At 36.0% G+C, this 27,342-nt stretch overlaps 1 protein-coding gene across 1 annotated transcript in view; it reads left to right on the top strand.

Annotated features, from left to right (window-relative positions):
- Positions 1–27,342, top strand: part of LOC114053877 (brefeldin A-inhibited guanine nucleotide-exchange protein 1) — a 152,101-nt gene that overhangs the window by 37,442 nt on the left and 87,317 nt on the right. The window contains exons 4-9 of the mRNA XM_027876985.1: positions 1,067–1,213; positions 9,478–9,657; positions 16,738–17,014; positions 19,613–19,723; positions 21,871–22,046; positions 23,029–23,162. Coding sequence (XP_027732786.1) covers positions 1,067–1,213; positions 9,478–9,657; positions 16,738–17,014; positions 19,613–19,723; positions 21,871–22,046; positions 23,029–23,162 — 1,025 coding nt within the window. The remainder of the gene's footprint in view (positions 1–1,066; positions 1,214–9,477; positions 9,658–16,737; positions 17,015–19,612; positions 19,724–21,870; positions 22,047–23,028; positions 23,163–27,342) is intronic.

Raw genomic sequence — 27,342 nt, 5'->3', positions numbered from 1 at the left:
GGCCAATTAAATCCTTTAAAATATGATGGTTTTCAATTTAAATAGGAAAAACAAAATTTGCTTAAATGAAAATTCATTCTACTCCCTTTGCCCTTCTGGTTCAGATCCAAGTTTTCAGAGTACCTTCTGCTAGGGTTTTTTTTTTTCCACTTCTTTTGGGGGGGGGGGGGGGTACTAGGCAATGAGGGTAAGGGACTTGCCCAGGGTCACCCAGCTAGTAAATGTCAAGTGTCTGAAGCTAGATTTGAACTCAGGTCTTCCTGACTCTAGGGCCAGTCCTCTATCCACCTAGCTGCCCCTCTGCTAGGTTTTTTTTTGTTTTGTTTTGTTTTGTTTTTAGGCAATTGGGGTTAAGTGACTTGCCCAGGGTCATACAGCTAGTAAGTGTCAAGTGTTTGGTCTGAGGCCGGATTTGACCTCAGGTACTCCTGACTTCAGGGCCGATGCTCTATCTACTGCACCACCTAGCTGCCCCTCCTTCTGCTAGGTTTTAAGCATTGTTTATTGTAATTCTCTCAAATGGAGATACTTTTACATGTGTACTATCAGTAGAAATAACTTATTTCAACGTATATTGACATTTCAGTAGATAGAAATACCATGATGAAGATAAAACAGTTTTATAAATAATGCTATCTTTTGGGGCAGCTAGGTAGCAAAGTGGTTAGAGCACTGGCCCTGGAATCAAGAGGACCTGAGTTCAAATCCAGCCTCACTAACTGTATGACTCTGAGCAAATCACTTAATCCCAATTACCTTACCAAAAAAAAAAAATAATACTATCTTTTGCCAAAGTATCTCAAAACATCCTAACTCTTATCTTTACTGTTTCTGTGAAGTTGAGAAAGTCATTTAACTTCTGGATGCATCAGGTAATTCCCTATCAACTAAGTCATAAGATGGATCTTTACTTGTGGCTAAAATACCTCATAATGAGAAATCACAGATTCTTTCAGAACACAGCACCTTGAAGTTGAATGATTGGTATGAAGATATATATGTATGTAATTGATAAGTATTTTAACTCCTTATTCAGGACTGATAATTGTCTTTTTTCCTTCTCTAGAAACTTATTGCTTATGGACACTTAACTGGCAATGCTCCAGATAATACTACTCCTGGCAAAAAATTAATTGATAGAATTATTGAGACAATATGTGCCTGTTTCCAAGGTCCTCAAACAGATGAAGGGGTCCAGTTGCAAATAATAAAGGTAATTGACTACATACAGTTAATAGAAAAGTTAATACTTGCATGATTCTGGTATTTTGACTTCTTTTGTGGTAACTACTTGGCCTCAGTTAAGCTTCTCTTGACTTCTGTCCCTTTCTTATTTTTAAAGTCAACAACTGTTTAAATAGATGAGTTAAAGCTGCTGTAATCATATGTAGTACTTTTTCACTTTTATTGTTTCTTCTAATTTTTAAATTTACTTTGACCTTTGTTCTAAGAAGAAAGTTGGTCAGTCAATCAATAGACATTTATTAAGCACCTGTTATGGTCCCTGCCCTGTGCTGAGTGCTGGTAATACAAAGAAAAGCAAGACAGTCTCTGCCTTCGAGGAGCTTACAATCTAATGGAGGGGAAAATATGCAAATAACCACATATAAGCAAGCTATATATAGGACAAATAGGAAATAATCAACATAGGGAAGGCAATAAAATTAATAGAGATTAAGAAAGATTTCCTGTAGAAAGTAGAATATTAGCTGTGACTTGAAGGAAGTCAAGGAAACGAGCGTGCAGAGATGAGGAAGTAGAGCATTCCAGGCATAGGAGACAGCCAGTGAAAATGCCTGGGGTTGGGAGATGGAATATCTCGTTTGAGGAATGGCCAGTGGTTACCTCAAAGAATAAGAGGTCAGGGAGAGGAAGAGGAATAAGATTTAAGAAGATTAGGGTGGGGGGAGGAGTTACTTATCACTGGCTCTGAACAGAGAATTTTTATTTGGTCCTAGATTTGATAGGGAGGCACTGGTGTTTATTAATGGGAGATATGACATAGTTGGACCTTCCTTTTAGGAAAATCACTTTGGCAACTGAGTAGAGTATGGATTGGAGTGGGGAGAGACTTGTTGTGGGCAGAGTAACCGCTAGGTTATGCAGTAGTCTAGTTATGAGGGGATGAAGGCCTATACTAGGATGTTAGCAGTATCTGAGGAGAGAAGGCGGCATATTTGAGAGATGTTACAAAGGTGAAATTGATAGGTCTTGGCAACAGATCATATATGGCAAGGAAGTGGTGAGAGAGAATGAAGAATCAAAGATAACATCTAGGTTGAGAGTCCTAGTGACCGGAAGGATGGTGGTACCCTTAACAATAATAGGAATTTTTGGAAGGAGGGAGGATTGAAGGGGAAACATAATTAGTTCAGTTTTGGACATGTAGAGTTTAAGATGTCTGTGGGGCATCCAGTGTGAGATGTCTGATACGAAGTTGGAAATGTGATACTGGAGGTCAGCAAAGAGGTTTAGAGCTGGATAGGTAGATTTGGGAATCATCAGCGTAGAGATAATAAGGGAATCCATAGGAGCTGATGACATTACCAAGGGTAATAATACAGAGAAAGAAGAAAAGCAGGCCCGGGGCAGTGCCCTGTGGGACACTGATGGAGTTAGTCGATGTGACCTGTGTGAAGATGTAGCAAAGGATACTGAGAAGGACCAGCAAATAGGAGGAGAACCAGGAGAAAGTGTTGTCTTGAAAACCTAGAGTGAAGAAAGTATAAAGGAAGAAAAAGTGATCAACAGTGTCACTGGCTTCAAAGAGGTCAAGAATGATGAGGACTAAAAAAGGCCAATAGATTTTGGACTTAATTATTGATAACTTTGGAGAGAACGGTTTTGGTTCAGTGATAAGCATGAAGAAAAGAGTAAAAGGAGAGAAAGTAGAGGTGCCACAAAAGGTAGGAGATATATGGGATGATAATGGGAATGAATAGATCAGTTAAAGGTCTTTTGAGTGTGTGGGAGACCTGGGCATGTTTGTAGGAGTAGAGAAGCAGACTGTGGATAGAGAGATGAGTGAGAAAGTGGGAATGATAGAGGAGGCAGTCTGCTGGAGGAATCGGGATGGAATGGGAGCATATATGCATGTACAAGATTTGACTTTGGCAAAGAGAAGGGCTAGCTCATCATGTGAGAGAAGGGTGGAGATAGAAATAGCAAAAGAAAATATCTGGGTGATGTTAGATGATTGAAGAAGGAACTTACAGTAGATGAGTCAATTTTTTTCTGTAAAATATGAGGCATGGTTCTCATCTGAGAGAGTGGGGGGAGGGGGGAACCATGAGAAGTTCCGGGAGGGATGAAAAGGTTTGGAAAAGCCAATGTGGTGAGGGGGATAGTGAGTTAATTGGGAGGTAAATAAAAGGATTGCCTAGCCACAGTGAGAACCAAGCTGAGGCTGTGTAACATACATTTCTTGTCCCAGGCAAGACAGCTTTGTGATTTTTCTCCATCTTCATTCATCAGCATGTGTTTAGGAGCAAAGATAGCAGATAGTGGGAGTGATCCAAGGCTGACACTTGGCACAGTTGATTATATGATAATGGGGCAGGATACTGAAGAGAAGAGACAACTGGTTCACCAAGGGGTCAAGGTAGGGAAAGAAAGAAAGGGTGGCTAGTGCATTCAGTGATGACTCAGGATTACTGGACTAAGTTCACTGGTCTATCCTTTAAGACTTCCATACTACATTGAGATAGCATGACATTGTGATGATGCTAGAGTTCCATAAAAGATATATCCAATGTGCTATTCATGTTCCTTTTGTTCTTTAAATGTTTCACAGATACCAGTTTGGTTCTTCTAAAATTACTGTTTCATGATTCGCAACCATATATCTTTACCAGGATAATATTGGTATTAAAACAGTGTAGCTTGACACCATTGAAAGTGCCCTGTAATCTCTCATATCCATCCAGCCTGCTCAGTTCTGGGCCCAGCTCATTGTCTACAATTCAGAACTTAAATATATGTGTAATGAACCAACTTTATGAGTTGCTCATCCAAATTGTTGTCATAATCTCAGAAGGAAAAAAAAACCCATGTATCTATTTTCTTTTTTTCCTGTCTGGATAGTTCATTCTTTTGAGTGGCTTTGGATTTCATTGAAGAAGACCTATAGTATTTTGGGATTTGATAGTGTCATTCTGGAACTTGGTATAATCAGTTGTAAACATCTACAAATCAGAGGGTCTGGAACACCTTGTTATCTGTAGGGAACCTCTCTTCCACTTGCACTTTATTCAAGACATCTTTCATTTGTTAGTATTTTCAAAAAGTGTGATATTGGTGAACACATTTGGTAATCTCCTTGCTTTATATCTTAGTTGATACTCAGAGGATCTTCAATTGACATCATCTCTGTGGCTGTGTCTATCCCAGGAGTTTGTGTGACCTTAGAGATTCATGGAAAACAGAGCATTATGATAAGTAGTATCTATTTAAAACCATCAGCAAACATCTGTAATGAGTTATTTATAAGCTTCCCACTAAGATCAAGGGTGAAGCATGGATGCCCATTATCATCATTATTATTCAGTATTGTACTAGAAATATTAGTTATATCAATAAGAGAAGAAAAAGAATTGAAGGACTTAAAATAGGCAATGAGGAAACAAAACTATCACTCTTTGCAGATGATATGATGGTACAGAGAATCAACTAAAAAACTAGTTGAAAAAATTAACAGCTTTAGCAAAGTTGCGGGGATATAAAATAAACCCACATAAATCATCAACGTTTCTATATATTACCAACAAAGTTCAGCAGCAAGAGGTAGGAAAAGAAATTTTGTTTAAAATTACTGTAGATAATATAAAACACTTGGGAGTCTACCTGCCAAGACAAACCCAGGAACTATACAAACACAATTACAAAATACTTTTCACACAAATAAAAGTCAAATCTAAACAATTGGAAAAATACTGATTGCTTATGAATAGGCTAAGCCAAATAAGAAAAATGACAATTCTACCTAAATTAATTTACTTATTCAGTGCCATGCCAATCAAAACTACCAAAAATTATTTTATAGAGCTAGAAAAAATAATAACAAACTTCATCTGGAAGAACTAAAGATCAAGAATATCAAAGGAATTAATAGAAAAAAAAATATGAAGGTGGCCTATCTGTACCAGATCTCAAACTATATTATAAAGCGGTAATCATCAAAACTATCTGGTACTGGCTAAGAAATAGAGTGGTAGGTCAGTGGATTGGATTAGGTACACAAGACAGTAGCAAATGACCATTGTAATCTAGGGTTTGATAAAACCCAAAGACCCCAGCTTTTGGGACAAGAGCCCACAATTTGACAAAAACTACTTGGAAAACTAGAAAATAGTATGGCAGAAAGTAGGTATAGACCAGCACCTTATACTGTATTCCAAAATAAGGTCAAAATGGGTACCTGATTTAGATATAAAGGGTGATGCCATAAGCAAATTAGGAGAGCAAGAAATAGTTTACCTGTCAGATCAATGGAGAAGGGAAGAATTTATGCCAAACAAGAGATAGAGAGCATTACGAGATGTAAAATGGATAATTTTTATTATATTAAATTTTAAGGTTTTTGCACAAACAAAACCAATGCAAACAAGATTAGAAGGAAAGCAGAAAGCTGGCAAACAATTTTTATAGCAGGTGTCTCTGATAAAGGCCTCATTTCTCAAATATATAGAGAACTGAGTCAAATTTATAAGAATATAAGTCATTCTCCAATTGATAGTTAAAGGATGTGAACAGGCAGTTTTCAGATGAAGAAATTAAAGCTATCTATAGGCATTTAAAAATGCTCTAAATTACTACTGATTAGAAAAGTGAAAATTAAGGTACTATCTCATACCTATCAGATTGGCTAGTATGACAGAAAAGTAAAATGACGAATGGAGGGGATGTGGGAAAATTGGGAAGTATCCAGTGCCTTTTTGTTGGAGTTATGAACAGATCTAGCTCCTCAGGAGAGCAGTATGGAACTATGCCCCAAGAGCGATCAAGCTGTGTGTACCCTTTGACACAGCAATACCACTCCTAGGTCTGTATTCCACAAGATATTAAAAAAAATGCAAAGGACCTATGTGTACAAAAATATTTATAACAGCTCTTTTAGTGATGGCAAAGAATTGGAAATTGAGGGGATGCCCATCAATTGGGAAATGGCTGAAGTTGTGGTATATGAATGTAATGGAATACTACTGTGCTATATGAAATGATGAACAGGCTAATTTCAGAAGAACCTGGAAAGATTTACACAAACTGATGGAAAGTGAAGTGAGCAGAACCAGGAGAACATTGTACATAGTAATAGCAATATTGTGCGATGATAAACTGTGAATGACTTAACTATTCTCAGCAATACAGTAATCCAAGATAGTTCTGAAAGATGCATGATGTGAGTGCTGTCTACACCCAGAGAAAGAACTGATGGAGTCTGAATGCAGATTGAAGCATACTATTTTTCACTTTTTTTGTGTGGTTTTTTTTTTCTTTTGGTCTATTTCTTCTTTCATAACATTACTTATATGGAAATATGCTTTACGTGATTACACATGTATAACCTATAACGAATTGCTTACATCTTACGGAAGGAGGAGGTGAGGAAAACAGAAAATTTAGAACTCTAAATAATGAATGTTAAAAATTGTTTTTACATGTAATTGGGAAAAATAAAATACTATTTTTTTAAGAAGACAAAGCTTTGAAAGAAATCTCCTGAAATTCTTTACAAAATCAAATGCTTTCTTGTAATCAACAAGAGGCATAGTAGACAGAGCTAATCTTGGGTTAAAGCCCTGCCTCTGACGCATAAACACTTTCCCTGTGACCCTGGGGAAATTACTGCCATACTAGGCCTTCCCTAAACCAATGTAATTCCCAGATGCAGGCTGAAAAAAAAATTAAAATGAAGAAAACTTTTTTTTAACCTCTCTCAGTCATTTGGGATAATGTACATGTTATAGGTATATTATCCCCATTTTGACGATCAAATTGAGACAAAAAGAGGTTAAGTGACTTGCCCAAAAATGCAAAGCTAGTGAGTAATGGAGTCAGGAACCAAACTCAGGTCTTCTGACTCTTAAGTGCAGTGTTCTTCCTGCTTTTCCATGCTTCCTTTTTGTATTCTGGCTTAAATGATCTCTTATAGACTAGCCTAGAAATGTTAGCAGTGACAAATAACATAGTGTCTTTGGAAAAATAAATTCTAGCTCCCAAATAACTGATTTACAGACAAACTTTTGGAATATAATCCTTTAGTTATGTTGGAGACTAGCTGCAATTATATTAAAAAGAGGTTTCTACATTTAGGAATCTGGAATAATGAACTGCTTTAGTTTAGTTTACTTACACATTGTAGGTGTTAGATAAATGCTTAATGAATGAATGTGTAGACTTCTAAAACTTTCCTGTGATAGGTTGCTAACAATGGAGAGGTGACCGTGGAGTTAAAAAAAAAAAATACCACAGAAGCACTCCCAGTTTTGTATTAGCCAGCACGCAAAAAGTATAGCTACTGTGTTATCAATGGATCTTCAAAGGGAACTTAACTTGCTTTTAGATAATTTAGCACACTCTTCCTCTAAAATCTGTTTCTTGTCAAAAGTGTTCCACCAAACTATTGGGAAATGTTGGATTACTTTACAGAAATAGCATAGCTTTTTGGGAATGTTTCTGTAAATGATCCTAAGCCTCTGTTATGTAAACAAGTATATCTGGGACACTTATGTCACTCAGTTTAAACCCTGACTATTTCTCATTAAGAGAGTTTCCAGTCTTTTGAGAATCATTGTAATTATTCATCTAACTTGTGGGTTTTTAACCTTTTTTGTGTCATGGACCTCTTTGGAAGTCTGGTGAAACTCATGACCTCCTCAAAATATTGTTTTTAAATGCATAAAATATAATACATAGTATTACAAAGGAAATCCTTTATATTGAATCATAATTATAAAAAAAAATTTAAGTTCACAGACTCCAGGTTAAGACATACTCATCTAACTACTGTTAAGAAAACTAATTTTTGCCAGTATTCCTTCCTTATGTGCATCAAGGCTAATTTCATACCCCCAAAATACATATTATGTTGTTGTGTACTTAACTATGTTATATATTGTGTACCAATAGGTGATAGAGACCTAAGCCCATTTCTCTATCAGCTTAAAATCTGAAGCAAACAATTACAGGCAAAAATATAAAAGATACATAGTAAACAAAGATGAAATTTAAGCTAAATATAATAGTTTATATTGGAATAGTGTTTCACAGTTTTTACATATATCATATTCTTTGGCATCTCATTAGATCCTCTTAATAATCCTGATAACCAGACATATCCCCGTTTACTAGTTTACAAACTGTGATTCACAGACATTAATACTTGTCTTAGGTCTCATAGTTAATGACAAGTCAAGGTATTCTGATTCCTATTCAAGTATTTTTTTCCAGTGTACCACATTGCTGCAAAAAGAATTAGTACCTGTGGAAAAGACTTACATTAGGTCTTTATTGTATGTCATAATTAATTTTTTCCTGATATGATTTTTATCTAAGATATATCTTAATCTATGTAATAAATCAATACAATTCAATTTATCAGATATTTGTTGAACACTTATGAACATGACACCAGTGTGAGCATTCTGAGGGATTAAAAACAAAGAAGACTGTCAAGATTTGTTAAGTGCCTACTGTGTACTAGGCACTGTTCTAAGTATGTTCAAGATGCTTATGGGCTAGTAGGGAAAAAGACAGCTTCACGGTTACAGCACAAGCCTGAACATAAGTGCCTCAACAGGTCTCGTCACTGTGTTATAGGGTAATATAGCATTGTTCTGTGTCATACACACACACACACACACACGTCTGAGATTCTTTTCATGGGGTAATGAGGTAAGGAAAATGAAGCCTTGTGGATCTTGTCACCCTTTCCTTTAAGCTTCTCTTGCCATAAGCAGTTAAATCAGTATCTCACATCACATTGTCTAACACTGACTATGGTGGTTAAGGTGTGTGTTGGAAAAGTCTTAATTCGTAGCTACTACTGTCTTCCAAATAAGTATGTGAAAAGTTTCCTATTGTTTAAAAACATAGTAATGTTTTATGGACCCTTCAGTTTTTGCAGCCCTGGCTTTTTGCCTCATAGGTTGTGTCTTTACTTCAGAGTACATAGTCTTGTACTTTTGGAAGAGAAAGATTTATGAGATATCCTTTCACTTGAAAACATAGCATATATACCTTGATTTTAAAAAACCTAATATATCCAATTCACAGTAGGTAAAATAGGCTAATGATTATCTTATTGAAGAATTTTCCAAATTCATTATACTATAATTGATTTCCTGCTACTTTTCAAAAATAGATCCATTACAGTATTTTAAAGTTTCAATTTTCATACAAAAGTATTATACGTAAATGTGTGTTGTACAACTTCGGAGGAAGAAAAACATTGTTTTAATGATATACTTTATTTTTTAGGCTTTGCTTACTGCAGTAACATCACAGCACATAGAAATTCATGAAGGAACTGTGTTGCAAGCTGTAAGAACATGTTACAATATATATCTAGCAAGCAAAAATCTAATCAATCAGACAACAGCCAAAGCTACTCTTACTCAAATGTTAAATGTTATATTTGCACGTATGGAAAACCAAGCAGTAAGTATTGAAATTTTATTATTAAGATAGTTTTATAGATGTGCAGTATGACCTACATTCCAAATATAAGATTGAAGATGCAATAAATAAAAATACCTGTCTGTTGTTCTTTATTAGCTTCATATATATCCATAGAGATAATCTCTCATTTATAATTTAATGGTTGACTAACTCATGACTTTGGATAAATCTTGTTTTCTGTTGAGCTGCTAATAAAATAGAAATTTTATTTTAGGTTCCTCATAGTAGGGGCTAACTTTGAGGTCCACAAACAAGTGAAGATGGGTGTAACAAGGTTGTTGTGAGGATAAAATGAAATAATACATAGAAAATGTTTCGTAAACCTTAATGCACTCTATAAGTGCTAGCCATTATTCTTAATAATGATGACACTTTTATTTTTACTATTTTTATTACAAATGAGCTATTCTTTGATCCTTGAAAATCATAATAATAAAATGCGAGCCAGTAATAATTCATATTGAGATACCTTGTGAGGTAGATACTCCCCATTTTAAAGCTAAGAAAAAATTTCCTTCCTCAGAGAGGTAAAATGACTTGTCTGTAGTTACACAGCTAATTTAATGTTGGAGCCAAGACCTGAATCTAGGTCTCCTGACAGCAAGTTCAGTGTTTTTACTACTACATTATTCTGCCTTTTCAAAAAAGATACATTTCTATAGTGATATTTCATCTAAAATTAATGGACATTTTATTTTCAATATACTCTAAACCATTTAAAGACATTTTTCAAGTTTTATAGTATATGTAGTATGGAAATATAAAGACTTTTTTTTAATCTCGGGGATCCTTACGGGGGGAAAAATGAAGAATCAGTGAAGCATTCTAACTTAGTATTATGGGAAGAAAAAAATAGAAGACATTCCATTCATTCACAGGAATGTAAATTTTAAGAACAAGATACATAAACCTCTAAGCAAAATAAATGATGAAAATCTATACTTTAATTACAGTCAATTAACAAATGGAAATAAGAGGGAGGGACGAAAGAAGTTGGGGACAGAGTTAACTTACCTATTGGTCAAAACTTTATAAGGCACAGATGTAATTAATTTTCTAATATTCTTACCAATAAATGAAGTCTTTTAGATAGAAAATTAACAAATAGCTCAATGTCATCAAAACTTCTCAATTAACAGTGTTTACATTTCTACCTAAAATTTGGAAGCACAGGCCTTGTTGAAGTCAGCTTTATATTTAATTTTTAGTGGACCATTGGTCTAGAAAATTTCTGCTATACCATTTTGTTTTCTATTGAAAAAAGTCATTTTAATGAGTTCCAGTTGCCCCAAATTTATTAGAATATGATGCCTACCTACATATGCCATTTAAAAACAATAATAGTTTACTTTAAAGCAATTTTTTATGCTTTAAAAGCATTTTTTTCATTGTAAACATGTAATACTGGCAGCATATTTATTTTTGTAGATTGATTTTTATGTAAAAATCAAATGAGATCAAATATTTTAAAACAGTGGAAAGTGTAAAATGCTACAGAAATATAGAATATAATGAGGTTTATCATTGTTAATATTTTTAGTGATTATAAGTATGCTGGATTTTTAATTTACAGATGGAATTTACATAAAATTGTTAAAATTAGTCTACCTAGTTCTCTAACATAAATTTCTAACTTTTCTGAATGTGGTTTCTTATTCCAAACACTTTATGTCCTAATGAATCTTTATCTCAGGATTATGTTTATTAAATATCTAACTCTCTAACTCTGTTTTATATAAAGGAATTTCCATGATTTTCTAATTGCGAAAAACTACAAATTTCTAATATTAGACACACTGCCAAGTTGCATATGTCACACACATCCTGAACTAGGGATTTTTAAGTTAATGTGAACATACAGAATAAACAGAAATAAATAATAATTCACAGAATTTAAAATGCTAAATAGCAGTCAATAAAAGTCAACATGGATTCATAGAAGACAAGGTCAACTCTTATTTAATTTTTGTGTTTGGGTAACTAACTAGATTGGCAAACCAAGAAAATGGTGTAGATATGATATACTTGGATTCCATGAAAGCCTTTGACAAAATCTCCCATGCTATCCTTGTGGACAGGGATATTGAGCTAAATAATAGTACAGTCAGGCAGTGATCAATCATGGACTCCAGAAGAGTGATGATGAAGCATGCTGTCTTTTGGCAGAGAGGTGATAACTAGCGGTGCAGAATAAGCATTTTTAAACACAGCAATTGTATGGATTTGTTTTACTTTACTAGAATTGTAAAAAGGAGAACCTCTATTTGGGTGGTGGAATTGTGAAGGTAGAAAGTTGTGGAGAGGTGAGTAGAAGAATAGTGGTAGTGATGCTCTTCTCCCAAAAAAAGAAAGAGAGTATTTTCAATGAAAGGCTTAAAAAAATAAGGAGAAGAGAACAAAAGGAAGATTAGAAGAGAAAATAGAGAAGCAATATCGATACTATCATGTTAATGTAATACGTATTTTTAAAAACCCAAGCTGTACATAGTTTCATAATTTCACATACAAGCCTCTTTTTCTTTTCTTATTTTTATATGGAAATGTTAATGTTTATAGATCTCAATTAAATTCTTAATGAAAAAGAAATTCTAAAAAGTACAGTCAAGGAGATTCAGAATTGGTTAAACGACTATGGCTTCAAAGCATAGCCAGCTATGAGTTGATGTCACCTTAGAGGAAAGTATCCTGTAAAGTGCCTTAGGAATATGTGCATTTCAATATTTTTATCAATGACTTGGATGAAGCCATAGAAGACTTGCGTATTTGCAGATGACAAAACTGGGTTGGAGAGGTGAAAAAGAAACACACTTGAGTTGAACCTTCATTTAACTTAGAAAATGTATAAAACAAAAGACCAGAAAAATAGAAATAACTAAAATAAGAGCTAAATATATTCTGATAAGAAAACAAGGAAGTGATAAAGACTAATAAAACTAATTGAGAGGGGGAGATGGCATAGTGGTGCTGGTAAGTTAGCCAGAAGGACCTATTGGCTATGTGACACTGGTCAAGTCACTTAACTTCCCAGACACCTCTATAAGACTGTTAAGTTGTAGAGCAGGTACCAACATGCATTGGTAGATAGAGTTTACTCATTACAAGTTCATAGACAAGCTGTCTGTGTGTTTGGGTTTCTCTCCCTTGCTTCCCTCGTTACTGTCTTGGCTCTCTACAATAAAATCACAGGTCCAACCAAAAGCAAAAGAAAAAATGAACAACATAGCTAACTTAATAAGATAAAAACAGAAGAAAACTAAGTAACCAGAATTAGAAATGAGAAAAGGGATATCACAATGGAAAAACAAGAAAATCATCAGAGGCTGATTCATATAGCCACATGCTAATAGACTTGAAAATCTTTTTTAAGATGGATAATTGCTTACAAAATTATAAAATTCCCAAATCAACAAAATAGTAAGCAAGGAAAAGGGAAAAAAAATACATTTATGGACAGCTTCTGGAGATGACCATTTAATCCCAATCATCCTAAGGGTGTTAAAGAGTGAAATTGGAGGTCAAAAGGAAAAAAGAGGAAGACATGATATCCCTCTCAAACAAAATTATTTTGTATTTTACTTTTGTGTATATATTTCATTTACATATATGAACGTATTGTTCTACCCTAGTAGAACATTAACCCTTTGAGGGGAAGGACTGTCTCACTTTGGGATTACATCCCAATCTGTAAATCAGCAAGTGTTTATTAAGCACCAATTAATTTGCCAAGCATTGTGCTATACTCTCAGGATTCAAGTAACAAAGAAAGAAACAATACCTACTTAACAAGGAACTTAGTCTATTGGGGGAGATAACAGATATGTATCTAAATATATACAGTATAAATGTAAAGTTATCAAATGCAAATATATACAAGGTACTATGGGAGGGAGTACACTAGCATTGTGGAGGGATCAGGAAAAGCTTAATGCAGGTGGTGCTTGAGCTATTTCTTCAAAGTAGAGGGACTGTCTGAGGCAGAGATAAGTAGGGAGGGCATTGCAGACATTTGGGACAGCTAGTGTAAAAGTCTAAGGAGGCAAATGGAAGATTATTGATGAAGGATTTAGAGAGAAGTCCAATAACTTGACTGGGTCGCGTAGTGTGGGAGGAGAGGTAAGGTAATAGCTTTTTAGACTGGAAAAATAAAAATAACAGGCCAGGTTGTGGAGGACTTTGGAAGTTAAATAGAGAAGTTTATGTTTTATCCTAGAGCAACTCGGAATCCACTGGTGTTGGTTGAGTAAGGGAGTCATGTGGTCAGGTCTATACTTAAGGAAAATTGCTTTTGGCAGTAGAGAATAGGAAGGAGTAGAGTGGAGTGAGAGCATTTAGGAACTTATTGTAATAATATAAGTGAGAAGTGATGAGGCTCTGAATTAAAGTGATGGCTATGTGAATGGAAAGGGTCAGATTCAAGAGATATTATGAAGGTAGAAAGCAAGACTTAACAACTGATTTTATATTTATAGGGTGAGAACGGGTAAGGAATTGAGGATATCACCAAGATTATGAACCTGGGAGACTGGAATGATAGTAGAAATAGAAAAGTTTTGAAGAGGAGAGGATTTGGAAGGAATTAGTTCAGTTTTGGCCATGTTAAGTTTATGATGTCTGTGGGATGTCCATTTTGAAACATTTAATAGTTATTGACATGACTGAAGCTCAGGAGAAAGATTAGGGCTTATGTGTATCTGTGTGCATGTGTGGATAGATTTATACACACGTGTGTATAGACCAGCATTATCTGCAAAGAGATAATAGTGAAACCTATAGGAATTGATGAAGTTATTAAGAATGTAGAGGAAGAAGAGGAGAGAAACAGGGATGGAACCTTTAGGAGCACCTAGATTTGGGTGGGGATGAGCCAGTAAAAGAGACTAAGTAATGATTAGAAAGGTATGAGGAGAACCAGGCAAGAGTAATGTCCCCAAAACCCAGGAAGGTGGGGGAGAGTATCTAGAAAGAGAGGGTGGTCAACAATGTCAAGTGCACCAAATACGTCAGTGGGGATTGAGAAAAGACCAGATTTAGCTGTTAGGAGAGGGGCTTAATAAATGCTTATTGATTGATTAATTAGGTAACAGGATCCAAAAAGGCTAGAATGATGGGTCAACTAAAATTAAATGTAAGGATAAAGGTAGAGTTCTGTACTTAGATTTATTATTGTTGTTGTTTCCTTTGTCATGCTACATATTTTATTTTATTAATTTAAAAAAATTACTCTGAAGAGTCCATAGGCTTTGCCAGACTGCCAAAGAGGCCCACGACACAAAAAAGGTTAAGCCCCCCCCCCCCCCCCGCCCCAGGTAATTTCCTTCTCTAAGAAGGATCAAATCAAGTCACTTTCTTTTTTTCCCCTAATTTTGTTTTATTTGCATCTCCAAATTCTCTTCATCCCCTTCCCCCCACACACACACATTGAGAAAGAAAAACCCACTGCAAATATGAAGTCATACAAAATGAATTCCTACATTGTGTCCAAAAAAAAAATTTTTTTTTAAGTAACAAAGAAGGAAAAGAATATATGCTTTCTGCACTCTGAGTCCTTCACTTCTATCTCTGGAGGTAGACAGCATGTTTGATCATGAGTCTTTTAGAATTTTGGTTGGTAATTATATTTATCAAATTTCCTAAATCTTTCAGTTAGTTATTATTCTAATACAGTTTTATTGTATAAATTATTCACCTGGTTCTGCTCACTTCATTCTGCATCAGTTAATACAAATCTTCCCAGGTTTTTCTGAAACCATCCCCTTCATCATTTCTCACAGCACAATAGTATTCCATGAAATTCATGTATTTATGCATTCCCCATTTCACAGACATCCTCTTGGTTTCCAATTCTTTGCAACCACAAAAAGAGTTTACATAAATATTTTTGTACATATGAGTCCTTTTCTTCTTTCTTTGATCTCTTTAGGGTATAGAGCTAATAGTGGTATCACTAGGTCAAAGGGTATGCACAGTTTAATAGCTATTTAGTTATAGTTCCAAATTGCTTTCCAGAATGGCAAGACCACTTTACATCTCCATCAACAGTTATGCTTAAGTTTACAAACAAAACAGACAAACAAAATGCTTTACTAGTATAGGATAGAGAGGCATGGTAAGACAATCAGTCCTGTGAAAAAAAACTTGGGAATTTTAGTGGATTATAAATTCATTATGTTAGCTGTGATATGGCAGCCAAAGGAATTAGTGCTATCCTAGGCTGCATTAAAAGAGGCCTACTGTCTACTTTCAGAGAAGGTAGTAGTTGTGCTGTACTTTCTCTTTCCTGGTCAAACTACATCTGTTCTGGGTGTCACATTTTGGGAAATACATAGACAATCTGGATTTGATTAAGAAGAGAGCAGAACTAGTAGTAGTCAATGGAAATTGCAGAGAGGTAGATTTAGACTTGATGTAGAGAAAAACTACTTATTTAAAATTATCTAAATGTGTACTGGGCTGCTGAGAGAGGTAGGGGATTCCCTTTCAATATTTGTATTGAAATAGAAGCTAAATGACCCATTGTTAGGAATGGTTGCAGAGGGAATTCTGATCTGGGTACTAGTTTTAAGTAGATGGGCCAATCAAGGTCCGTCCCAAATTCTTATATTTTATGTATATTATAGCAGGAGCTAGATCTTAGAAATTATCTAGTCCATTTTTCCTTTAGAAACAAGCTCAAAGAGGTGATGATTTGCCCGGTGATGCATAGCCAGTAAGTTTTAGTCTTGGGACTCAAATCCAAGTCTTCTAATTTTAAGTCTAGGGCTCTTTCCACTTCACTGTTAAGTGTTTCATATTTGCTTGATGTTTAAGGGGGGGAAAAAAAACCAAAAAACCTAGTTGGAGCACCAATTCATTTGTTCCTTTGGCATGTTTTAAATATTTTCTTGTTATGCTGGTAGTCACATAAGTTTAGTTTACAATTTATGAGCCAAGGTAGAAATTTATTATCTCTCTGCTAAATTTTACTGTTGGTCAAACTTTGTTTTCTCCAAATTCTAAATAATTTGATTTTAACAATACTTTAGACAGTGTGTGGCAGTTTTTCATACTTCATGTTTTCAGCTACAGGAAGCCAAACAAATGGAAAAAGAAAGACATCGTCAACATCATCATCTATTACAATCCCCTGTAAGCCATCATGAGCCTGAATCACCTCAGCTGAGACATCTGCCACCTGGGACTGTTGATACTTTGCCCCAAGAACATGAAGGGGAACTTGAACCCCACACAAATGATGTGGATAAGAGCCTTCATGATGATACAGAGCCAGAAAATGGATCTGACATTTCCAGTGCAGAGAATGAACAAACTGAAGCTGATCAGGCTACTGCTGCAGAAAGTAATCTTGTTGTGAAAGGGAATTTGAGGGAAGCATGTGGGGAGGGATTAGAGCTGTCTGCTTCATAAGTAGAAAACACTTCTCACATTTGGAAATGGTGAAGAAATTTTAGGAAAAAATAAGACTGTAACATGATGTTAAGTACAAATAAGGCAAATTTTATCTCAGGCAAAGAAATTATGTGCTATGTAATAATTCCTAGGGGGTTTATGCACCTCTCTAAAGAAGGCTGCAAGTATTTATTTGGTTGTGTGGAACTTTTACTCTGCTGGAATAGATTCGCTACAAATAGCCAAACAAGAGTAACTTTTGCCGAGCATTTCCGAGAAATGAGTATAGTTGTCATAAATCACTATGTTCATGGGAAATGTAAAGAGCATGTTGAGGGAAAAAAAAGTAAAAATCAGGAAATTGCTAATTGCAGATATATGATGGGATTCATAGTTAATTTAAATTTTTTTCTTTATATAGTTAATGCAGCTGTTCTACTTAAGGAAAATTTCTATTTTTCTTCTTGAAACTGATCTTTATTCTAGAATCAGATCAAGTATCTTATTGCATTAATAGCTCTACCTAGTATATATATTGATTCTAATTTTTCTCTGTAGACATTGACATTTTGACTTAAAAACTTAGTTAGAAGATCAGCTTTTATCCTGTTGCTACTTTCTACAGCTTCAGCCTGACTGCTTAAACAGTTGCTCTTAGTGGATATTACCTAGTCCTATAGTTAAAACGTTAACTTTTATGCCATATCATATGATATAGAGACAGGGTTGATAGTGGCTAGAGAGCTGTCCATGGAGTCAGGAGAACCTGATTGCAAGTCCTATGGATGATGTATACTGACTGTAACCTTGGGCAAGTTACTTAATCTCTTGGTGCCCTCCTCCATCCCCTCCCCCAACTATGAATTGAAGCACAGTTGTAAGAATCAGCTAAGGAGGGAGGGAGCAGAGTTCTCACTGAGAATTCATTATTCCCAACAAAATCACTGGTCCTAACCCCACAAAATTATGCACTCAACCATGGATTATATGCTTAATCTTTTCTATGAATCAGTGGGAAAGAGCAGTAACATAAGTTATTTTAGACTGACATATCAAAATAATTTTTATTACTTATTGAAAATAGTTATATTTAAATATAATTGTTCTGGGAGTTCACACTACTTATAGCTAAATAGCAAATAGCATTGTACACAATGTTTGACTTCCTTGGTTTGTCCCTAATCAACCCTTTCCATATTCTAATCACATTTTGAAGATGGACTATAACATCCCACCCATTGATTTGAAGGGCCAGCCTTTATTTGAGCTGGGTTCTCCATACAAATTTTAATTAATTTAGGAAATATTTATTGTACTTCTCTTATGTGCAAGGGGCTATATGGGATACAGAGTTATGGAAGACATGACTACCTGGGGGATAAAGGTAATTATTATGACTGAAGATTTTTACTTCCAGGACCTAACATAAAATAAAAATTCAGTTTATCCCTATAACACGTAAGAGTAGATGATGTCAGTCAGAATTTGAAAGTAATATTTGCTATGTTAGTCTGCACGGTGAATATTCCACCCTTATATTATCAATAGTTGACTATAATTCTTTTAGCCATACTGTAACCAATGACCTTTTCTGTAAAATTACATTAATTTTTCACTTATTAGACCTTTGGCAGCTTCAGCCACCTCGAATGTGGCAGGAGAAAAAGACTTCAAAGTGGTGAGGAAAATAACTATTGAGAAACCTATTCTCCTAAGGCTTATTAGTTTGGAATTGGGTATAGAATAAGGTTACTTTAACTTAGTTATCTGCTTTCCTGTGGCTCGCATTCATTCTTGGTTACTGCAGGCAGTAGTTAGATGAATTAAATAATAAAGTATGGCAGATGGAGGTGGGAAAAGGATTGTTGGAATTTACAGCTGATATATGAAGAAAGTTGATAGATGAGGCAGAATAACTAAATAGTAAAGTCATTTGATGTTAAGAGCTTACAATACACCTCAAAGCCCCTGAGGGCATATTATGGTCCAGTATAATATTGTTGTTATAAATGACCAGTTTGTATCATCTAGGAAAGGTTAAAAGTTGTCCCCTATATTCTGTTTATAAGGATGTAAAGTAAAATTCATTTTGTCAAGTAACACTCCAATTATTTTTTAAAATGTTTTGATTCTTACAGGGATAAAATTAAATTGTGGTTTGGTTTGGGAAAAATCTCCCTACAATAATGGATATAAATTAATTCACTTAACTTATTCAGCAAGCATTTACCAAGAAAATTCAGTGTTCTGAGTCTGTCTTAGGTATTGGGCCTTCCTGTAGCAGAATTGAATGGGAATAAAGTTTTTAAGACCTTAAAGTCTATAATTTTAATTAATTTAAATTATCATTTGGGGTTAGTGTTCTTTCCATTGTTAAGTATTAGCTGCTTATTTTTGTGTGCCTGTTTATTGTTTTGCCTACTTTAGATTGTATGTCTTAAAAAGTATAGCTACCATTTAAAACTGTTCTTTCTGACATTTTCTAATCAATCATTCAATCATTTTCTAATATTTCAAATAATATCTTTTGAATTTCTTTATTTTAAAGCATTATCTAAAAGTGATGGATTATATGATGGAGAAAACAATGACTATGAAGATAAGGCGCAAGATATTGTGCACAGTATTGTACAAGAAATGGTGAACATAGTTGTTGGAGGTATTGTACTTTAAACTAGCTTATGTGTAAGTTATCTATGTGGAACTTCATTTGATTAGAAAAAATATTTTTGTAATTGTGATAACTGTAAAAATTAAAATATTCCAGTTTTGTATTCCAGTGATAATTGTTGATCCATCAAGGGAAAACAAATTACACATCTTTGAATATCCCATCTTTTTCTCTTTTTTTCTCCTCCTGTTGTTTTGTCCTTCATTCTTTTTTTTTTTTTTTTTTTTTTGGTTTGTCCTTCATTCTTGAAGAGGACCAATGACATCAAGAGGGTGATGTCTTGACTTGCAAGTGAATTGGATTTAAGTGAAGCAGAACTGTGTAAAGTTGTCAGTCTCGCTGTTTCTTACAGAATCATCTGAGTCCAGCGGCAAGACGTAGGTCAGGATGACTGCAGATGGCCCCAGATGTAGTGGGAGACCTTGGCCTTTTTAAGCTAAAGTCTTTCCCAGGTCTCAGTTTGTCTGAGGCAGCACCCATTCACTGATTCTTATATGTTAATAATTTCTATAAATACATGATTCTCAACCATTTGCAATTTGTGATTTTTTAAGTTTGAAACTTTCTCCTCTTAGATGTCCTAAAAAACATTAAATAACAATAACTTTTGAAATTAAGAGTGAATTTTTTTTTTTTTTTTTTGGTTTTGAGAATTTTACTATACCTGTTAAGATTACTAGAAACATTCCTGGCAGTTGCAAAACTGATAAGCATTCACTCATATAAGATACTCTTTTTAGTAGATGTGAACTTGATTTATTCTGCTTTTGTTAACGATCGAGGACCAAGGTATAATAGTAATAATAACTGATGTTTCTATAGCACTTTAAGATTTTCAAGGACCTTTAATACATTATTTCATTTGAACTTCCCAGTACCCTATGAGGTAGGTGCTATTGTTATCCCTGTTTTACAGACATGGAAATTGAGGCTCAGAGAGGTTAAGTGACTTGCCCATGGTCAAACAGCTATTAAATATCAGAGGCAGGATTTTTAGTTCATATAGTTGATGCATAGGTATAGTTGTACTTTTAAGGTAGGTGTTTGAGACTCTTCATTTTTCTTTTTTTTTTCCCCTTTTTTTGGAGACTGGATCTTTCTATCTCACCCAGGCTGAAAATGTTGTAGCTACTCATAGGCCCAGTCTCACTGCTGATCACAGCACATCTTTTTAGGGTTCTGACCAAGGCTGGTTTGCCTGGAGATTCACTGTATTGGTGCCCGACAGTGCAAAAACTCAAACGGCTTTAGCCCTACCGTAACTTAAAATTCCTGAGCTTGAGTAATCCATTAGCTCCAGCTTCCCCAGAATCAGAGATTATGGTTATGCGCCACCATGTCTCACCCTGAATGCATTTTTCAATGGAAATAATATTGTGATTCACAGACCAGTACATGGGGCTGTATTTCACTTAGGATACCTATCAGATTACCTTACTCATAGTTTTCCATCTTTAACCACAGTTTATAAAACTGTTTCTTTGAAACTGTACCTTCAGGGTTCCTACTCCAGACTGTAAGAACACTTCTGAATCCTGCCTTAAGAGCCAGTATTGCACTTACTGGCCCTCTCAATTTTCAGGGTTGGGAAATGTGTAGTCCTGATGCTGCTCTGATTTACATTTGCTTCTGCTTTTGGTGTGGGGAATAATGCTTGTTTGGGGTCAGGGTTCAAGAATTCACTGCTAATCCTTCTATATAAGTCATTTTTAAGTAAAGGACTATTTGAATATGCTACTGAGAATTATCTTTGCTCTTCTTAAAATGACTTACTTGATATTTAGTTTCTCAAAATGAATCTATTTGTAACTTAGTTATAATAAGTAATACTGCAAATTAACAGCTCACATTTCCTTATAGAAGCTGGTTAGCTTTCTAAGACCATTTGTCCGTAAAGTAATATTAATTTCTAGAGCAAGTTAAAAGTAGTGATGAAAGGTAATTCCAATTTTTTTTTCCTAATAATCATATCATAATCTATTATAGAACCTTTTGGATTGTACAGCAACTATCATTTATTTAATACTGCTTTCCTGCTGCTTCTTTAAGAATGTGCCACTTAAAAAAATTGTAGTTTTCCAACAGTTTTCAGATTCAATGTATTTTATACATTTTTGTTCATTTTAACTTTTTAGATATGGGAGAAGGGACTGCTGAAAATACAAGTGCAGATGGCACCATTGGAACTTTGGAGGACGGTAGCGATAGTGAAAACATCCAAGCAAATGGGATTCCAGGGACTCCAATTTCTGTTGCATATACACCATCCTTACCTGATGACAGATTGTCTGTCTCTTCCAATGATACTCAGGTATAAATTGACAAATCACATTAAGCCATTGGTCTCGCAGTTCTAATGCTGAACAATACCTATGAGAAATATCTTTAATGGACTCTTAAGTTTCTCACTGGCAAGGAGCTGCTTCTTTTTTTTCCCCTAGTTCCTAGCATAGTCTCTTGCACATAGTAGAGACTTAACAAATGTTTGTTGAATTGAAGTAAATGATGCCTGACATGTTATTTGGGGGATTTTTGCCATTTAATAGAAATAAAAGTTTTTATTTATTTTATTTTTTCATTAATTTTATTAATGCGTATTAATATAAAGTTTTTGCCATTTAATATAAATTTGACCCATTAGCTTCTGGGATGTGTTATCAACTAAGTTGTCAAATATTCTAAATTATAAAATATAAAGTGTTTGGGAAAAGTGCCCTCATCATAGATTCTTAGACAAACCCATAGAGCTAGAAGGGACCTAGTGACTTAGTCTAGTCTAAAACTCCCTACCTCCAGGCAGACTTAAATTATTTTCATTCTATACTGGTGAAAGGTCCCCTTAGTCCTTTGTTTACTATTTTCTTAAAGAGTTCTACCCAGAAATCAGCTAATAAATGCATCACGGAAGAAATTATAATACCCAGCCACCAGTCTCACACTTGCCCGAGAGTAGGTAAAAATTGGAATAATGCAAACAGCTTAAAATTCAATATAAGTTCCGGGAATGGATGTGATAACCTGCCTGGTGTTTGTTAAATGACGAGGTCAAGTGAGGGGACTTGAAGATTTTCTTTAGTGATCGAGAAGAGAATCTCAAAGGGGAAGTCAGTGGCTGTAGTTATTAATTTAGCGTGGAGAGAGAAAAAAAAAACCAAACTTAAAATATTAAAAAAGGATATTCTGGTAACACAGTATTTTCTTTATATTGGGAATGAAGTCACATCTCTCTCACCTTCAAAAGATGATTTTGCATTGTACTTGTCTGTATTTTAATGATATGTTACCTTATATAGGAATCTGGAAATTCTTCAGGACCTTCACCTGGTGCTAAGTTTTCCCACATTTTACAAAAGGATGCCTTTCTAGTATTCAGGTCATTATGTAAATTGTCAATGAAGCCACTGTCAGATGGACCGCCAGACCCAAAGTAAGTCATTACCTGTTTTCCTGAGTTAATAATGTTGTTTCCTTAAATTAAAATTTATTTAGATTAACTAAGCTGCTAGATTTTATTTTGTTTTCACTGGGGCCCAGTTAATTTAAGAGGGAAAGTTCTCCCCTGGAAGAATTGGGTAGGGAAAGTAAGCTTCAGAAAATAAGAATAGGTTCTGAAAACTCAAGTATAAATACTACTGATGTATTTACCCAGTCATTGCCCTCTGCCTCCTGTGATATTTGAGAAGAGACCTGAATTTGAAGAGGACTTTATTTTGAAGCTCTGCCTTACTGCTTGCTTTCTGTGTGACCTTGAACAAGTCGCTTAAACACTCTGAGCCTCAGTTTCTTCTTCACCTGTAAAAAATGAGGGGGCTGGACCACACCATATGATTGTAAGATCATACATTTAAAGCTGAAAGGGATTTCCAGGTCAATTAGTTCATCCTCCTCATTTTACAGACAAGGACGCTGAAGTTAAGTGATTGACCCAAGGTTACATAGGCAGTAAATAGAAGAGCACCATTATGAACCCAAGTCCTCTGACTTCATGGAGCAATTTTTTTCTACTGAAAATGACTTCTGAGGTGTCTTCTAGGTCTAAAATGATGATTCCATGACCCACTAATCCCTTGGTCCCTTGTCCTATTTATTACTGCTTAACCTTTTCTAAACCCAAACCCATCCACCTATCGTCCTCTTCTGCTCCAGAGTAATGCTAGAGAAAGTCACATAACCATGCTAATTGGGTCCACTACAGATTTATTTAAATTAGGTAATCTTACCTGGATCCTCACAGCTGCATGCATTCAGTTTGATCTTCCTTAATAGAATCCCTACTTGGTTTGTCTCACACCATCTGTTCTAAACATTATCTCCTCAAGCCCCACCTATGGCATCCCCTCTACTGCCTGCCCAGTGGTAGACTTCACCTCATAAATTACTGAGAAAGCTGAGGTCAGCTTTCATCACCTCCCACTTCAGATCTTCTCAATGTCATTCCCATTTTTTCTTCCTTTGCTCCCAACTCTAACGAGGAGGTAGTCCTCCTTTCCAAGGGCAGTCTTGAGTAGAGATGTGTGCCCTTGATCTCATTCCTTTCCAGTGCCTAAGAAGTAGATACTATGCCTTTGACCATTTTGTCTCTTTCTTTAAATTTTGATTATTCTCTATCCACTGACTCCCTCCCTACTGTCTACAAACATGCCATCTCTCACTCATTCTTAAAGTCACTTGACTCTGGCCTCAAGCCATTTGCCCTTCATCTCTCATCCATTCCACTACCAAATTCCTCAAAAATACTGACCACACCCTGTCGTCAAATCCCATTCACTTCTCAACCCTGTCCAATTGGGTTTTTATCCGTGAAACTGGACTGAAACTGCTATCTCCAAAGTCACCAACAGTCTCTTCCTTGCCAAATACAATTTACCTTTTTCAGTACTCATCCTTCTTTGACCCCTACCCACTTTTTGACAGCATTGCCTAGTAAATCAGCTAGAATCTATAACGTGCCTATTATGTATCAAGCACTGTGTTAAATGCCAGGGAAACAAAGAAATGCGAAACACAGTCCCTGCTCCTGAGAAACTCACTGTCTTATGAGGGAGACAACATGCAAAAAACTATGTGCAAACAAGATATGTACAGGATAATTTGGGGTAATCTCAGAAGAAAAAAATACTAAGATTAGGAGTACTAGGAAAGCCTTCTTGTAGATAGCAGGACTTTAGCTGAGACTTGAGGGAAGCCAGGGCATCTCGGAGGCTGAGATAAAGATGAAGGGCCTCTATTCCAGTCGTGGAATATAGCCAGTGAAAATGCTCAGAGTTAGGAGGTAGATTGTGAAGAACAGCCAGGACGCCATCCAATCCATACTGCATTGCAAAGTATGTGGAAGGGAGTAAGGTTTTAAAAAAACTTGAAAGGTAGGAAAGAGTCAGGTTGTGAAGGGCTTTGAAATCCAAACAGAGGATTTTCCATTTGGTCCTGGAGGCAATAGGAAGCCACTAGAGTTGGTTGAATAGGTGAGTGGTATGGTCAGACTTGCATTTTAGGAAGATCAGTTTGACAGCTGAGTGGACAATGGATTAGAGTAGAGCAGGGGTGGGGAACCTGAGGCCTCAAGGCCACATGTGGCCCTCTAGGTCCTTAAGTGCAACCATTTGAATCCCAAACTTCACAGAACAAATCCCCTTAATAAAAGAATTTGTTCTATAACACTTGGACTCAGTCAAAAGGCTGCACCCAAGAACCTAGAAGGCCACAGGTTCTCCACCTCTGGAGTAGGGAAATGCTTGACTTAGGGAGACCAGCTAACAATGCCTGCACTAGGATGGTTGCAGTGGAGTCAAGGATGACAACTTGGGTGTGAGCCTAGGTGGCTGAGAGGATGGTACCCTTGACAGTAACAGTAAAGTTAGAAAGAGGGCAAGGTTTGGGGAAAAGTATAGAGTTCAGTTTTGGAAATATTTAGTTTAAGATTTCTATGAGACATCCGGTTTGAACTGCCTAAAAGGCAGTTGGAGATGCAGGACTGGAATTCAGGAGAGAGGTTAGGGCTGGACAAGTAGATCGGAGAGTCATCTGCATAAAAATGATCAATATGGGCATTGATGATGTCACCAAGTGAAGTAGTATAGAGGGAGAACAGAAGAGGGTCCAGGATAGAGCTTTGGGGATTACCTAGTACTTTTAGCAACAACAACATGGATAAAAATCCAGCAAAGGGGACTGAGAAGGAATAGTAAGACAGGTAGGAAGAGAACCAGGAGAGAGCAGTATCATGAAAACCTGAAAAGTATCAAGAAGAGGGTGATTGACAGGGCTAAAAGGTGAAAAGAGGTTAGAGGAGGATAAAGATTGAGAAAAGGCTGTTAGATTTGGCAATTAAGAAATCATTACAAACTCTGGAAGAGGAATTTTGGTTGCATGATGAGGGTCAGAAGCCAGACTTCAAAGAGTTAACAAGAGAGTGAGAATAAAGGAAGTAAAAGCACTTGTCATAGATGGCTTTCTCAAGGAGGTTAACCACAAAAGGGAGGGAGGAGAGATATGGGCATGGATGGATCAGTTGAAGATTTTTGAGTGTGTAGGGAACACGCAGTAGGGAAGCAGCCAGTAAACAAGGAGTGATTGTAGGGAGAGAGTGGGTATAATAGAGGTAACAGTTTGCTGGAGAAGTTAGACGGAATGGGATTGCTTGTGCAAGGGATTTGCCTTGGCGAGGAGAAAGGCTATCTCTTCATGTCATGTGGGGGTGAAGAAAAAGGTAGTAGCAGAAGGCATCTGCATGATGCAAGAAAGAACAGAGAAGAGGGAGCCCTTCTTCCTTCCTTCTGGCTATCCCTTCTTCCTGTTTTGTTTTGTTTTTTAATGACGTTCTGTCATATGTCTTTTCCTACTTGTCTGATGGATTCTGTGCAATCTCTTCTGCTGTATCATTATGTGTTGCCAGAGTCTTCCCCAGGACTCTGTCCTTGGCCCTCTTTTTCACTCACTCTCTCATGGTGATCTCATTAGCTCCTGTAGGTTCAATGGTCAGCTCTATGCAGATGATTCCCAGAGTTACATATCCCCATTTCATCTCTGTCCTTACCTTTAGTGCTTATCACCAATTCCTCAGAATGCGTCTCTATCTGTATGCTTTGTAGGCATCTTGAATTCATCATTATCCAGTTGAAGCAGCTAAGTGGCACAGTGGATAGAGTGTTGAACCTGAAGTCAGGAAACAGAACAGAGGTTTATACACAATATTCATCTGTCTGACCAAGGTCTTTGATACTGTCAGTCATGAGGGCTTATGGAAAATCATGGCAAAATTGGGTTGCCCAGAGAAGTCCATCAGTATTTTATGCCAGTTTCATGACAGCATGTTTGCACAGGTTCTGGATAATGGACAATGCTCTCGAACTTTTCCAGTCACCATGGGAATGAAGCAGGGTTGTGTGCTTGTTCCCATGATTTTTAGCATGATGCTTTTAGCAGTGTTGTCAGACACCTTCAATGAGAATGAAAATGGCATTAAGGTCAGCTATTGCACTGACAAAAAGTTATTTAACTTGAAAAGGCTAGAAGCCAAGACTAAAGTGGAGGGAGAGCTAGTGAATGACTTTGTTTGCAGATGATTATGCACTCAATGCAGCTTCTGAGGCTGAGATGCAACAAAATAT

Source organism: Vombatus ursinus, unplaced genomic scaffold (assembly GCF_900497805.2).
Source record: "Vombatus ursinus unplaced genomic scaffold, bare-nosed wombat genome assembly UNPS02014812.1, whole genome shotgun sequence".
In the NCBI taxonomy this organism is placed as follows: Eukaryota; Metazoa; Chordata; class Mammalia; order Diprotodontia; family Vombatidae; genus Vombatus; species Vombatus ursinus.
Note: the sequence above shows the minus strand (reverse complement) of the source record. Positions and strands in the feature narration are given on the sequence as shown.